Here is a 17,208-nt window from a genome sequence, read left to right as displayed (position 1 = left end):
CACCCAAAAAGCTATGATTTATGACCAGACCAAACCCTTATGATTATCCTGTGATGAAAGAGCAGATTCATAGAACTTTGCTTAGTTCTGTGAACCACATTTTAAAGACAGTGACAAAATGAAGCAGGTTCACTGAAGAGATCTAGATGGCAGAAACACTGTTCTCCCCGAAAAATCTGAAGACTCTGTAGAAAAAGACTGAAAAATTGATAGGAATAATGGCCAGCATCTACTAAACACTTTCCAAAGCATTTAACCCTCGTAACAACTTTATGAGTAATGTGTCATTAATAGTCTCCACTTTACGTGTGAGAAAACCTAGGTTCATGGAGGGTAGGTGACTTCCTGAACGTCATATGGCTTTAAATAAAAGAGCCAGGGTCCTAGCACAGTGTCTAGGCTTCTAATCACTGCACAGTGCTGTCTTTGTTGACTGATGTTTAGATTTATTAAAGGCTTTCATGTTGAAGAATAATAGACTTGTTCTGTGAGATTCCAGAGGACCAAACTCATGTCAATGGACAAAGATGAGGGACAATCGCAACTTAGCTTCTCTGATAGAAAAGAAAAATCTGACAATTAGAGCTTCCGAAAGCATTCAAGAAGGACATTCATTTTCCTTATGATTCTATACAAGAAGGTTGAGCATTGATTGAAAGTTTGGGTCAAATGTACGATCTTCATATTTTTTGCTCACATGCCCCCTAATTAAACCCTATTCACTTTTAAAAGTGACATATAAAATTACTCATCAGAAATTTAAATAGTTGTAATGATATAATAATATGGTGTGTTTGTAGATGTTGACTTTTAAAATGAAACTTTTCATTATTTCTTAAAATGTATCCAATGGCATCTAAACACCAGGGTAATTTAATATCACATCATCCATTTTATTTCTTTGTAAAACCACTTTATTGAGGTGTAATTGACATACAAAATGCTGTACATATTTAATGTATACAATTTAATGAGTTTAGAGATAAGTAGACACCATGAAACCATCACACAATCTATTCCATAAACATATCCATCCCTGCCAAAGTCACATCATCCATTTAAAAAAATGCAAGAACATGGGGCTGGCCCAGTGGCATAGTGGTTATGTTCATGCACTTGGCTTTGGCAGCTCAAGGTTCACGGGTTTGGATCCCAGGCGCAGACCTACACATTGCTCATCAAGCCATGCTGTGGTGGCATCCCACATACAAAATAGAGAAAGATTGGTACGGATGTTAGCTCAGCGACAATCTTCCTCACCAAAAATATAATAAATAAATTTTTTTAATGCAAGAACATAGTCATCCTTAATACTCATACTTTTTACATCATTTGTTTTTAATTTAAACATGTATTTCCATTCTCCTTCCCCTACATAAATTTTTTCCTACTGTAATATATTTTTATGCATGAAAATCTTTCACAATCACCTATCATATTTATTTGCAACAAAAATGGATATAAAATTGAATTATGGGGGCCAGCCCCACAGCCAACTGGTTAAGTTCATATGCTCCACTTCGGCAGCCTGGAGTTTACTGGTTTGGATCCCAGGCAGGGACCTATGCACTGATTATCAAGCCACGCTGTGGCAGATGCCCAACATATAGGACATAGAGGAAGATGGGCACAGATGTTAGCTCAGGGCCAATCTTCCTCAGCAAAAAGAGGAGGATTGGTGGCAGATGTTAGCTCAGGGCTAATCTCCCTCAAAGAAAAAGTGAATATATGTTTAAGTGTTAAAAGTCATATTAATTATTATTGGTAAACAACCTATCAAAATCATATAATTATTAGTTACATGAATTTGCCAGTGTTCACCTCTTTTGACCTATAAACATGACAATTTCATATGTTTCAACCCAATATATCACAAATTTTGAAAATACTTATTAAACCTAAATAATAAAGTTTTATTTAAAGGCCTGTAATGAGCAATTTTTTCAATTAGTTCATGTATCCATAAATGAGTATCACTTATTGCTAGAATGAGTCAGAAATCAGAATCTATGCTATAGCTATTTTTGAGTGTTATAATGTAGCACCTGTTCACTTACATAAGTAAATTGGAATTGAAAAAAATTCACTACAGTAAATTATTTCACCTTTGAGTGCTGTCCAAGTAATATGACAAAAATTAGTGTTGCATATTATCAAAAATTATTTTTAATGATGTGCTGACAACTACATTAGGTCTCCTTCTTCAATTCTATTTGAGAGCAAAGAATTGGAAATCCCCTGATCTGAAAGTGGAGTTGTCTGGTCAATAAAGTCACTCATTTTCTTAACATTTCCAAGCGTCCCTCCATTTGACTACTTTGAGGTTTGCATAGCCTGAGTCAATGCATCTAGTAAGATTTGGGATGGGTGAAAGTATGTCTTTCATTTGTTAAGTGGGAGACAGGATAATATATAAGGTGACATCTTGAAGATAAATGATTTTAGAAAAGAGAAATATAGAAGTTGAGAATATAGAAACTGATTTTCCTAATACTGTATCTGTGTATTCTTTGAGAAGTCTTTGAGTACCATCAGGGGAATGCATTGCCCAAAATAGAAATTGTTGGATCAAATGACCTCTGAAATCCCTTTTAGCAGGAATATTCCTTGGTTATGTAGCCCATCAACAAGTGTTATTACGATGAGTCAGTTGTCTTGGTTTTAATTTGGAGAGTATGTTATATTGTGTCACTAGCAGTTTTGAAAGCCAGATAAATATGGATGTTAAGTTCAGATTTTGCTCTTTATGAGCTTAAACTTTTCATGCCTCAATTTTCTAATTTGTAAAACTGGAATAGTAATAATATAATAGTAATAATAATAGTAACAACAATTACCTCATTGGGTTATTGTAAGAATTAAAAGTGATAATGCAGCAAAGTCTCTGGTTCATCATAAATGCTCTGTAAATGTTGGCTATGGTGATAGTGATCATGAAAATCCATACCTCGTTATTTTGGAAAATAATTAAGTACTTGATTGCTTTACCAATACCATGTGTAGTTTACATTGGAGCACAAAAGTGACAGTAACTAAATGGCCTGCTCAGATGTTCAAGCCTATAAAAATAATTTTTTGTTTTTATGGAAACAGATGGATAATACCAACTGGACCAGTGTATCCCATTTTGTTCTCTTGGGCATTTCTACCCATCCAGAAGAGCAGATCCCACTCTTCTTTCTTTTCCTATTCATGTATGCAATCAACATTTCTGGAAACTTTGCCATCATCATACTGATTACCTCTACTCCACGCTTCCACACCCCCATGTACATCTTCCTCAGTAACTTGGCTTTGGCAGATATCTGCTTCACCTCCACCACAGTCCCCAAGATGTTGCAAAACATTTTCTCTCCTACAAAAGCCATTTCTTACATGGGGTGCTTAGCCCAGACTTACTTCTTCATTTGTTTTGCAGCCATGGAAAACTTCCTCCTGGCTGTAATGGCCTACGACAGATACATCGCCATCTGCCACCCTTTCCACTACCCTATGATCCTGACCAGAATGCTGTGTTCACAGATGGTGGCTGTGTGCCATATCCTTTCCCATCTTCAAGCCCTGCTGCATACCTTCCTCATGGGCCAATTGATCTTCTGTGCAGATAACAGGATCCCCCACTTTTTCTGTGATCTCTACCCTCTGATGAAGATCTCCTGCTCCAGCACTCACCTCAACACACTGATGATTCACACAGAAGGTGTCATTGTCATCAATGGAGCCTTGGTCTTCATCATTGCCTCCTATGCCTGCATCATCTCAGCAGTCCTCCGGAGTCCCTCAGCCAAGGGCAAGTGGAAAGCCTTTTCTACTTGTGCCTCCCACCTCATTGTGGTGGCCATATTCTATGGCACCCTCACATGTGTATACTTCCAACCCCTTTCCAACTATTCAGTGACCAGTGGTCGCATCCTGACAGTCATGTACACAGTGGTGACCCCCATGCTGAACCCCTTCATTTATAGCCTGAGAAATGGTGATGTCAAAGGAACCTTCGGGAAATGGATGTGCAGAATATGGACTTCTTCCTTTAGATAAAAACCCAAAAACATAGTTCCAAGTTGTAACTATGATTCTGGGGAAACACTTATGTCCTTCACAGATCTGCTTCCTTTAGAATGTCTCATAAATATCTAAATTAGGTACATATAATGAATTTTCTCATTAGATACTGTCCTGAGATATCCCTTAAACCCAAAGCACACAAAACTATATATTTAGTATTATATATAATATATATATATATATATGTTTTTTATATATATTTAATTATAATTTAGAGTGTTCTTGGGGCCTACCATTAAACACTAGGGTTGTAACTCTCAGAGTTCTTAGATGCAGGTCATAGAAATCAACTCTTTTTGTTCGGTTGATTCACTGATATAGTAAGTTTATTGAAAGTAGATGTGGAACTCACGAATTTCTAAAAAGGCTGAGTAGCCAGACTCAATAAAATGGACAAGAATAAGAAAGGTCATATAGCGAAAACCAGATCCTAGAACTGGTCTGATGAGGTCACTACTTTAGCCACCAAACTCTGTTCACTGACACTTGTACCCCGACCAACACTGTAAACAATAGTCACTGGGCATAGCCCTTGGAGGCCTGAAAGCCAGATGTGATCGTCTCCAGAAAGAACTGCCCACTTCTTATTCTTTGCAGCAACACCTCTAGATTCAAACTAAGGTGGTACATGTGATTGGCCAAGTCTTGGGTCACTCACCCATGCTCTGGTTCCTGGGAAAACAAGGAGAGCAATACTGCTGCTTTTGTGCTCTGTAAGTCGGAGGGAGATTCTGCCCTCCACCAAGACAAATAAAATGGGGAAACTGCTCCAATATGGGAAAATGGACATAAAGACAAATTTCCACTATGGGGTCAGGAGTTATAGATGTTCTGGAATTAAGCACTGTCACAGGTCTCCAGCTCACATTTTCTTAACCTTCATTAGCTGCACCATTTAGGGGTAACTTAAACTCCTTTCGTCTCAGCATGCTTCTGATCTTTTCCAGAAGTGAGATGCAGAACTTGTCCGTTACTGGATATTGTCTGCTGACCAATAAATGTTGGACATGAGGAAAAGGTCTAAGATCCAAGATGCCTATTAAAATGTCAATTCTTCAGTTTCGTAGGTGTAGGATCAAAAGGAAAAGGTTAAGAGAGGCTTTCCGGGTCAAGGAGCAGAAGTTGCAAGGGCAGGCTGATTTAGTCCATCCGTCTGGATAAAGTTTCTGTTATAGGATATGAGTGGTTATGACACGGAGCTGAAAAGGGGCTAAAATTATGGTAATTTTGTGCATTGAGTTAGAAGTTTTTCTTGTAATCTAGATATAAATCTTGGTCAAAATTTACACCATTGACATTGGCTTCAGAAGCTACAATTCCTAAGTCTTTGGCTACACTAGGATAATAAATTCTTCCAAGGTAAAGGTAGCCTCAGCACTTATAAAGTGACAATCACAAGGAAATAAAACCAGCTTTTGGTTAGTTAACTCTGGTTCTTCACATTTGCCAGAAAGTATCTTCCATACCCAACAATTTTCTTCTAGATTCCACTGCTTCCGCTTACTTCATCTTTCCTGCCTCCTTCATCCACCTCCCTCCTTTCTCTGTCTTCAGTGGCAGTTCCATTACTGACCCTCTTTATTCTTTACCACTGGTTAGCCACATCTCTTAACACTGTGGCCTCTTCTAAGAATACTCCCTGCTCCCACTCAAAGAGCGTTCTTAAGGTGAAGAAAGTAAGGTAAGGTCAGGAGAGTAAATGAATACAATATTTTTAAAGAGAAATTGGGCAATTCTATCAAAAAATTTTGTATTAGATGATACCCTTCTTCTTCCAGGAGTTTACCTCACAGTTGAATATATATCATGAATGAATATATATTATATATATGAATATACACACATATTTTATATTCAATACACCGTTGTTTATGATAGCAAAACATTAGAAATAATCTTCATGCATACTAATGGAATTTTTCCTCATTGTGTTTGGTAGTTAGCTAGATAGCATCATCTGTTCACAATTTGTCCTTCCTTTCCTGTCCTTGTCATGGCTTCCCTGGGGGCAGAATATATGCCTCCATCCCATTGACTTTGGGCTTTCTTTAGCCAGCAGTTTATGAACAGGCATACTAAATGTTCCCCACAATGAAAAGCTTTGAATGGATTTAGATCATTTGGTTTGCCTTCTTGAGCTCTGTCCTTCACCATGAGGAGAAAAGCTCATCCCACGTAACTAGAGCCCCTTAGCTTGGGTCTCAGAAGGAGAAATACATAGAACAGCCCTGAACTTGACCTAGAGTCTGAAGCACAGTTGCCTCTTTCAGCCTGTAGACTTTTGACTGATAAATAATGTCTATTGTTATGCCACTGAGATTTTGGATTATTTTTTATTGGGAACTTGGCAGGAAATCCCAACCAATACAATATTCGTATACTATGAATCTCTGTGCAGTCAATAAAAAGAATGAGATAGATTAATTCCTGACCTTATTCGTTTCATCAATAGCCTTTACACACATTTAGACATCCAAAACTTTATCTAGCAGCTCTTTGTCCTTGTCTCTTCTACCATTATTTCTTCATCTTTATTCTATTGGTAATAAGAGTATTAATAATAATAATAATAGAATACATATATATTTACTTACCATAGCTGGTCGCAGTTATGAGTGCCTTACAATATTGCTCTCATCAAATCCTTCCAACAACCCTAAATTGTACCTTCTGTTTCTCTCATCTTTACAAATTGATAACTGAGACAGAGAGTAGTTGAATAACTGTCAAAGATCACTGTAGCCTAAGCTCTGACAGTCAGCTTTTCTTTTTGTAATGCAATTTCCTGACTTAAGCTTTTACTGCAGAGGCATCCACTTCAAAGACTATCCCAAATAAACACATTGTCAGCCACTGGGACTAGATAAAGTGCCAGGCCACCCAGCAGCCCCAGGTTCATTTGTTTTAGAGATCTTGGTTGATTTCAATAACTGACCATTTAAGCTGCGTATACTTTCTCTTCCCAGGCTTTAAATTCCTGCTCTTATGTTTTAAATCTACCACGAAGCCCTGGCTGTCAAAGCAGAGTACACAAACTTAACCACTCAACCACAGGGCCGGCCCCTACAATTTTTATTTAAAAAATTAAATTTAATTTAAAAAAATAAGGAAGAGAATTTTTTCTGGTATTTCTCCCTGGCTCCTTGATACCTTCAGCATCTGATTATCTAACTCTCTCCATCACAATTTAATTATCACTTTTGGAAATTCCAATATTCATATAAATGGTTTATTCACATAACAATTTGTATTCTCAGTCCCTGACCTGTTTAGCTTCAACAATCTTTTCCTTCAACCCATCTCAGCCACCCACTCATAAGGTCACATCTTAGACTTTTCCATTACAAACAATTGCACCACTGGTGAAATCTCAGTTTTAAACATCTCCCTTCCTATTGGCACCTATTCTTTCACTTTATTTAATTTAGTTCTCCAACACCAACAATTCTCTGACACCACTGAGATCCAAAATCCTTTGAAATTCTTTTTATCTATCACCTAATTTATGCCCTTCCTTCTCACCTTAACAGCAATACAGTTTATGGCCCAGAATTGTAACCATCTTCTTGTAAACACCCTTAATTCTTTTGCCCCCTTTTGTTCTACTGGCAAAACCCCAGCCCTAGGTAAATCCAACATTTTGCTTATTTGTGACTGTATTTGATTACCTGAATATTGGAGAATATCACCCCATCATGTTGATTTGACTACTTTAAGCTTGAGAACAAAATACCCAAATGGGCACTTGATATTGGCAAAGTTGTGGCTTACTATCATATTTCATAGTACTTCACTTTCCCAAACTCTGGCATATTTTACATGTTTTATTTTAACATTCTCTAAAGCAATCCTGCTCACACCGCTGTCAGCTGAAGTGTCTTCAAGTATAGGTCATGTTCCCACCATCAAATCTACCAGCCCACCTACATTTGAATCCACATACTCTGACTTCCTTTTTGTTACAGGAGGAGAAGTGGCTCATTTTCTAAATAAAATCATTGCCTTTCAAGGGCTTTATTCTTAATTAATTACATTCTCTCTTGAATCATTAATTTTCATTATATATTGGATGTTTCTATCAGCAAATGAACATGCTTAATGTCATCAGTCTTTACAAAAATTAGAAGAAATTCTCTCTTGACTCATGTCCTCCTCAAATTACACACAAATTTTTGTCTACCTCCTCAAAAATCTATACTTTAGATGTGTCTATCATGATGGCCTCCACTTCCTCTCTTGCATTTTTGTTATAAAATGGCCATAATTGAAATTTTCCCCTAACATTTCACTTAACTGCTCTTATCAAAGTTTCCAATAATGTATATCTTACCAAATCTAGTAATCAATTATCTGTTCTCAATAATGACCCCTCAACTACATTTGAGAGAGTGACTACTCCTATATTCTGGAAATACTCTCTTCCAGGATTCTGACATAGCAAATTTACCTGCTTTCTTCCTGCTAATGGCCACTTTCTGGTTTCCTTTGCTACTTCTTATCCCAGACTCTAAATGTTGGAGTGTTCACCCACCTTGCAGAGGATCTATTTGATTCTCTAACAGCCCTAGTCATTTTGGGGAAGTGAATCCTTCCCCCAGTGGATACAAGCTAATGGCATTGTCAAATGCCCTCCCACCCAAAATTTGAGGCAGGAAATAAAGGGACTTAAGATGATTGGATGTGACACATTTCTACCAATTTCACTCTAAGCAGACAGTCCTGGATTTTAGACTGTTTTTTCTCCTTCCACTTGACTCCTCACTCCTGCCTATCCACATACATCTCTGCTTTAATTACTGCTCTAACGAATAGACCTAGATATTGAACAGATGCTAATTTCACCAAAAAAGTGACACAACCAGACATTACATCTCCCACTGATGGAAGAACACAACACTACCTATGAAGTACTCTCCCCTTTCAAAAAGTCAAAAATGAATCTGATCAATCAGCTTCTACATTCAATTTCCAACTTAAGGAAAATACAGAGCACAAAGAAACACATTAAACTATAATACAGTGATAAAATCAGACAAATCCAGACTGTAGAGAATTCCACAGGAAAATTACATAACATCTTCCAAAAATAAATTGCAACAGACAGAGGAGAGTGGGGAGAGAGAGAAGAGGAGGAAAAGAGAAAGAGATAGAGAAGAAAGAGACTGAAAGACTAAATAACCAACATAATTTGTGAATCTTATTTGAGTCCCAATTTTTAAAAACTATAAAAAACATTTTATTATATTTATGAAACAATTGAAAATTTCAACAATGACTGAGCATTTGATGATATTAAAATAATTTTTTAATTTCAGGCATGATAATGGAATTGAAATTATGCTTTTAAAAGTCCTCATTCTTTGAAGATTGGTGTTGAAATATGTTTTGTTGAAATGATGTGACATCTAGAATTTGTTTCAAAGCAATAAGGAGAGGAGTGGACAGAAGTAGTGATGATACAATATTTGCAATGAATTGACAATGAAGCTGGGTAATGAAAAAAACTCTACTATGGTTATTTGTATCAGAAATATTCCTTCATTAAAAATATCAGAATAAGCCTATTTTTTTAAAAAGCATGACATGTACAGAGGTAATGTATTAGTCATAGGTCTCCAGGAAAAAACAGAACCAATAGTATAGATAAAAGATAGATAGGTAGGTAGATATATATGTAGATAGATATTGAGGAATTGGCTCACATGATTTTGGAGGCTGAGGAATCTCAAGATCTGCTATCTACAAGACTGGAGACCCAGGAAAGCCAGTGGTGGAATTCACTCCATGTGTGAAAGCCTGAGAACCAGAGTAGTCAATGGTGTAAATCCCAGTCCAGAGGCAGAAGATGAGATGAGATGGCCAAGCTCAAGCAATGAGGCATTAAAACAGGGGCAACTTCCTCTTTCCTCCACCTTTTGTTCCATTCAGGCCTTCAACATACTGGATGAGGCCCACCCATACTGGGGACAATCTGTTGAGTCTACCTATTCAAATGCTAATCTCATCCAAAAACAGTCTCACAGACCCACCCAGAAATGATATTTAATCTGGGCACATTTTAGCCTGTCAAATTGACATATAAAATTAACCATCATAGGCAACAAAACTATTTCTTAAATCTGTAGCATTCAAAAATAAAAGCCTACCAATTATCCACTAAGAGAAAAACAATTACTCAGGAAAGAACTCTAGTTCAATCATGGAATGAATCAAATTAAATAACTCAGTGGGGAGATGGGTCAGGTTGCAATGAAGGACAAGCAGGTTAGACTGGGAGGCCTTGAATCCCAATAGAGCCATTTGGAGCAAAAAAGACCTTGAGAGATTTCAGCAAAAAATAGCAAAGTAGGAAACTCCAGGGGTAGTCCCTCCCTAGAAACACCAAAAAACTTGGCAACCACCATCAGAATCAACCTTATTGGAACTCTGGAAGATAGGTAAAGGTTTACACCAATAACAAGAACACATAGCCAGGAGAAAAGTCACTGAAACAAGATAGAAGATCATTGCAGGATTTTAAATTACTCATCTCAACCCCCTAGTTGGTCTTAGTCACAACAGCCCGCATTCCCACAGCAAGTACCAGGTTCTTGGGGGGAGCAGAGTGAACCTTCTTCTCAAGGAAGTGTGTTTGTTTTAACCTGACTGTGATTTCCCAAAGGACTGCCACAGGAACTTCCCTTTGCTGTATCTGACCTGGATCTCCATCAGGGCAAGACCAATAAAAGGACCTCAAAAAAAGAAAGAAAGCCAATGAATAGGCTCCCCTAACTAGGGCAAAAATAACTGTTGGGGCAAGCAACATACACATTGAATGATTCAGAAAGTAAGACTGGTGGGGGGTAGAAAAGGGGAGGAATAGGAACTTTTAAAGCTACCACATAGTCAAGAAACTTAGAAAACCATATGCATGCCTAGAGACAGACACATGCTCAGAAAAGATCTGAGAACACATAAGCTTTCACCTCTTGGTCTTTAGGCTCAGAGCATGCAGGAAGTACCAGCTAAGGCAGAGTTGTAAATAGCCTGGCTAAGTGTTGAAGTAGTGTTCTAACAAAGGGCCAATCTTCAGAGACCTAGGGAATAACTTTTTCTTTTCTTTTCCCTCTTTTTTTCTCATCACATTATTCAAAATGTCCAGTTTACAACAAAAAGTAACAAAGCACAGAGAGAAAAAAGAAAATACACTATTACAGAGGTAAGAAAAAGAAATTGACAAAACTATTACAGAGGAAAAACAGACGTTGAACTTCCTAGGCAAAAACTTTAGGTCAATTGTCTTAAATATGCTTAAGGAGCTAAAGGAAATGATGGACAAAGAGTAAAGGAAACCAAGAAATTATTTCTCACCAAATAAAAAATAGCAATAAAGAGATGAAATTATAAAAAGCAAACAAATAGAAATCCTAAAAACTGCACACCAAAAAGCTGTTAGAGCTAAAAAATGAATATAGTTAATCTTCAGAAACGTTGCAGAATACAAGATCAATATGAAAAATGTGCTGTATTTATATATATTAGCAATGAATAATCTGAATGGGAATTAAGAAATAATTTCATTTTCAATAGCATCAAAAAGAATAAAATACTTGGGAATAAATTTAACTGGAGAGTTGAAATACTGTACACTAAAAATTACAGAACACAGCTGAAAGAAATGAAAGATGACCAAAATAAATGGAAATATAGCCTAAGTAATGGATTGGAAGACTTAGTATTGTTAAAATGGCAAGACACCACAAATTGACCTACAGATTCAACACAATCTCTATCAAAATCCCAAGGGACTATTTTGCAGAAATGGAAAAGGTGACTCAAATATTCATATGTAATTGCTAGGAACCATGCATACCCAAAACAATCTCGAAAAAAAAGAACAAAGTTGGAGGACTCATGTGTCCCTGTTTGAAAACTTATTACAAAGCTACAGCAATCAAAAGAATGTGGTACTGGCAAAAAGATAAACATATAGATCAATGGGATATAATCAAGACTCCAGAAATAAACCCATTTACCTTTGTCAATTGGTTTTAGACAAAGGAATGAAGAGCGCTCAGTGGGGAAATGATGGTCTCTTCAACAAATGGTATTAGGAAAACTGGATAACAACATACAGAAAAATGAAACTGAACACCTATCTTACACCATACACAAACATTAACCAAATTGGATTAAAGACTTAAACATAAGACCGGATACCACAAAACTCCAAGAAAACATAGGGAAGAAGCTCCTTGACATTGGTCTGGACAATGATTTTCTGGTTATGACACCAAAAGCTCAAACAACAAAAGCGAAAATCAAGTGGGACTACATCAAACCAAACAGCTCTGCACAGCAAAAGAAATAATGAAATGGAAACCTATGGAATGGGAGAAAATATTTGCAAGCCGTATATCTGATAAGGGACCAATATTCAAAATATACAAAGAACTGACACAACACAACAACAATAAGAAATCTAATTTAAAAATGGGCAGAGGTACTGAATAGACATTTTTCCAAAGAAGACATCAAAATAGCCAACAAGTACACAAAAAGGTGCTCAACATCACTAATCATCAGGAAATGCAAATCAAAATCACAATATCACCACACACCTTTTAGAGCAGCTCTCATCTAAAAGGCAAATCTTGGCAAGGATATGGAGATAAGGGAACCCTTGGGTAGTGATGGTAGAAATGTAAATTGACTCAGACACTATGGAAAACAGTATAGAGGTTCCTCAAAAAATTAAAAATACAACTACTCTATGATCCAGCAATCCCATTTCTGTATATAACCAAAGAAAATGAAAGCAGGATATCAAAAAGATGTGTGCACTCCCATGTTTATTGCAGCATTATTCACAATAGCCAAGATGTGGAAACAATCTAAGTGTTTGTCAATGTATGAATTGATGAAGATGATGTGTTATACAATGAAGTATCATTTAACCATGAGAAAGAAGGAACTCCTGACATTTGCGACAACATGGATGAAACTTGAAGGCATTATGCCAAGTGAAATGAGTCAGACAGAGAAAGACAAGTACTATATGATATTGCTTGTACATGGAATCTAAAAAATCTTAACTCATAAAAACAGAGAGTAGGATGGTGGTTACCAGGGGCTAGGGAGTGGGGGAATTGGGGAGATGTGGTTTAAGGGTACAAATCTGCAACTAGTAGATAAGTAAGTCCTGGAAATCTAATACACAGCATAGTAAATTATACGTAAACTGCAAAGTTACTAAGAGGCTAGATCTTAATTGTTCCTACCACAAATAACAAATCATAATTATAAGATTCAGTAATAGACGTGTTAGGTAATGCTTCAGTGGTAATCATATTGCAATGTATAATGTATCAAATCAACACATTGTACACCTTAAACTTAATACAATGTTATATGTCAATTACATCAGTAAAAATTTTTAAAATTATCATTGTAAATCTCTTAAGAGCTAACAAAATATGAGCCAATGTTCAGCTCCCAAAAAGCTAAGTCAATTTGTTTTCTCCATTGTTGAAATAGTTCCCCTTCCTTGTTTTATGCAGCAAAATATTTAGCTTACACTTTCTCTGTATACTTCATTTGAAAAATGTAAGTTAAAATTCATTTAAGACATATAAAATCTGACTCACATGCATCAGAATAAGATGTTCACACTATGAGAGACCCATGGAAACTGGGGCTAACATATGGAACAGCAGAATCATGGCCCCCTTTCACTCTCACTTCTGGGCCTATATTTGCTCACCGAATGGAACAGATATGAAATTGTCATCCCTATTTACCTAAACTTCTCTCTTCTACTAACTTTCTGATATACACCAATACGCTTCCCACAGGCAAGCACACCAAGTGAAATGTGACTGTAATTAACTTCACTGTCTCTAATTAAGTTCAGAATTTCACAATAATATTCGCATATTTTTTCAAAACTCTGGAATTGAAGGTACCCAGGCCTAGTGACTCATTTATATCCACTTTGATAACTGAAGATAAATGCCCTGAGGAGGGGTTCCAGAGGAATGGTGATAAGGAAGCCCTGAGCACATGTGACACGAATGTAGAATGTTCATAGCTCTGTCAGAGCACCACATCAGCAAGAGTCAAATCTGCAGTTCCATAAATTGGCCAGGCCATCCCTCCCTTTCATCTATCCAAAACCAGCCATGCTTAAATCTGCCCACTTCTTTCCTCACAACCAATATGCTCTTAAGCAGGTGAATCAGGAGTCCACTCTCCCCCGTCCAAGCAGCCCATGGAATGCACTCTTCACATCCTTGTTGCGGAGGCTATATACAAAAGGGTTGGCCAAAGGAGTAATGGTGGTGTACATCACAGCAGCCACCATATCCTGATCCTGAGAGTTCTGGGAAGGAGGCTGGAAGTAGACCCAAATGATGGTGCCATAGAAGAAGCCAACCATGGTGAGGTGGGATCCACAGGTGGAGACAGCACGACAGCGACCAGCAGCTGAAGGCAAACGTAGGATGGTGGCCCCAATGTGGATATAGGAGAGTACAATGAGGGAACAAGGGCCTAGCATGAGGAAACCACCCTCCAAGAATATGGCCAGCTCATTGGAATGTATGTCAGAGCAAGAGGCTCGCAGAAGTGGTCGGTGGTCACAAAAGAAGTGAGGAAGGTTAACATTGCCCTCAGCATCCCCAGCCCAATAAAGAGGCAAGAGGAGTCCCACATGCAGCATGGTGTGCACTATGGACACCACCCAGCACAAGGCCAGTAAGCATGCACAGAGTTGGCGATTCATCACTGAATGGTAGTGCAGAGGGTCACAGATGGCCACGTAGCGATCCAGAGCCATGACAGCAATAACAAGTGTATCTGTAACTCCAAATACATAGAAGAAAAAGAACTGGGCAAAGCAGCGGGCAGCAGGGATGGCTGGATAATTAGAGACCAGATGGGCCAGCAACTGGGGCAGGATGACTGTGGACAGCCCCATGTCTATCAGGGAAAGACCACGGAGCAGATAGTACATAGGTGAATGGAGCCTGGAGTCCCGGGAGATAAGCAGCACTAGAGTCACGTTCCCCATTATGGTGGTCAAGTAAATAGCCAGGAACAGGAGAAAGGGGAGAGCTGGGGGGACTCTAGCTCTTGAGAATCCAAGGAGCAAGAATACGGGAGAATGTGAAGCATTAGGAGCACAGCCCATGATGGGTGACAACGAGCCTGCCTGGAAAAGTTTGATCACGAAGCAAGTCACAGGTCATAGCTTAGGGAGCATAACAATTCTATTTAATTTATTTATGTTATTCAAGCTCCTTAAAGACTTAAAGTCAACTCTGATCACTATGGCCCTTCCTCTAGGTATATGACTTCACTCCCTTAGTTTATTATAATATCTTCTCCCTTATTTCTTCTGTTTCACCCAGTCTAGTGGTTCCTTTTAGGTAATCTGTAAACTCTGATAAAGTCCTTCCTACAGTTATAAACACTCCATTAAAATTGTCTTTTCCTCCAACTACTGCTTATCTCCTTCCTGGCAAATGTCCTGAAAAAATTCCTATACTCACTGTCTCTAGCTCTTCATCTTCCATTCATGCCTCATCCCATTGCAGTCCTCATGATTTCTTCCATCTCAACCTGTAAGGAACATAATATACCATTTAACATGTCACATTTAAAGAAATGGATCTCTATAAATAGTAGATTTTTATAGTGAAATTGCTTCAGGTTGTCATGAAATAACTTGTTTTTCCCTTTTATTTCATTTGGTTGGTTAATGGCATCATCCTCATCACCCTCTGCTTACCCAAATGCAAAACTGGGGGAATCTCTCCTTCATCTCCCTATATTCAATCCCTCCCTAACCATTACATTTTCCCTTGTGTCCATCCTTTGCTCTTAGTCCACCAACTCTATTTAAGCCTCAGGATCTGTGACCAGTACTAATTTCATAGCCTCATTGTTGGTTTCTCTACTTATCTTCCCTGCTAGATCTTCCATTCTGATGCCAGAGTAAAACTTTCAACATGTGATTCCCTGTTTAAAGAGTAAGGGCCTTCAGAATAAAATCCAAATAGCTTGATCTGCCTTGTAAGGAACTTTCATTGTCAGTACCTAACCTATCTTACCAGGATTATGTAACACTTATTAGCTATGTAAGTTATGTTTTCTCACCTGTCAAATGGCGATGAAATGGTCTCTACCTCATAAAATAGAGAAGATTAAAGGAGATACTCTTCTGTTAAATCTTTGGAAGAAGCTAAACTTTGTGGAGACAAAGCAGGAAGAAACTTTTTCACATTACTGCTTTTGAAAAATCTCTCTTTTAAGTACTAGAAATGCAATCAAATTGAATATCAAAACTCTAAACCTGAAGCAATTTAAACCTTTCTTCCTTCCCCAGGAGGACTTATACTCTCACTTAGAAATCTGCATTAGGGAAAGAAGGATGTGGCTGACTTCATTATTGTACCATCTCATCCATCTTACCTGTAAGCTGTCTCTTGCTATTGCAAGGCCAAAGTAGAAGGATGAAGGAAAGGTTAAGATCTCATTGAGTGGTGCTCTTGGTACAGATCACAAATACAGGACCTTCTTCTTGTGGAGCTTCATATGAGCCCATTTGAGACCACCTACAGGTAACTATTACTTCATTCTTCCCAGACAAGTCTAATTCAAACACTGGCTGATCCCTTAGAGGCCTCCTTTAGGATTGATATTTGACTGTATCATTCTAGGTGTAATCTTCTAAGGTTGACTCACCCCAGCAGGAAGCCCTCTTGAGTGGGATGCTTTTTAAGATGACACAGCATATACACCTTCCTTGGATCCAATTAGTCCAAGGAAAACTCATACATCTTCATCCCAACAAATTCTGTAAATGCAGCCTTCTCAAACTGTTTTCTAGGCACTGGCAGTAACTGCCTTTGGTCCCTTTCTCAAATTTTCTTTAAAGCTTTAAATAATGCATTTTGAGATTCATTTTACTTTCCGATCATGTTGTCTTAAATTATCTTTTCATTATCGATTTCTTAAATTAATAAGATTGTGGCCGGATAATCAAATCTCTATGAGATTAGTTCTTAAGCTTTTTGAGACACTTTGTGGCTACTTATGGTTAAATGGACCTGGAATACAAAAAGTGACAGCCTCAACACAAATTCACAATTTCTAGAAATT

At 37.7% G+C, this 17,208-nt stretch overlaps 2 protein-coding genes across 2 annotated transcripts; one reads left to right on the top strand and one right to left on the bottom strand.

The window, feature by feature from the left end:
* Positions 1 to 3,093: 3,093 nt before the first annotated feature.
* On the top strand, positions 3,094 to 4,038 carry LOC106830789 (olfactory receptor 1Q1-like). The gene has a single exon (XM_014840594.3). The coding sequence runs from the start codon at positions 3,094 to 3,096 to the stop codon at positions 4,036 to 4,038; it is 945 nt and encodes a 314-aa protein (XP_014696080.3).
* Positions 4,039 to 14,281: 10,243 nt separating this feature from the next.
* OR1B1 (olfactory receptor family 1 subfamily B member 1) lies at positions 14,282 to 15,235 on the bottom strand. The gene has a single exon (XM_014840595.1). It carries the CDS (start codon positions 15,233 to 15,235, stop codon positions 14,282 to 14,284), a length of 954 nt encoding a protein of 317 aa, XP_014696081.1.
* Between the last annotated feature and the right edge of the window lie 1,973 nt (positions 15,236 to 17,208).

This window comes from Equus asinus, chromosome 10, assembly GCF_041296235.1.
Source record: "Equus asinus isolate D_3611 breed Donkey chromosome 10, EquAss-T2T_v2, whole genome shotgun sequence".
Classification (NCBI taxonomy): domain Eukaryota; kingdom Metazoa; phylum Chordata; class Mammalia; order Perissodactyla; family Equidae; genus Equus; species Equus asinus.
This window is presented reverse-complemented; position numbering and strand designations above follow the sequence as displayed.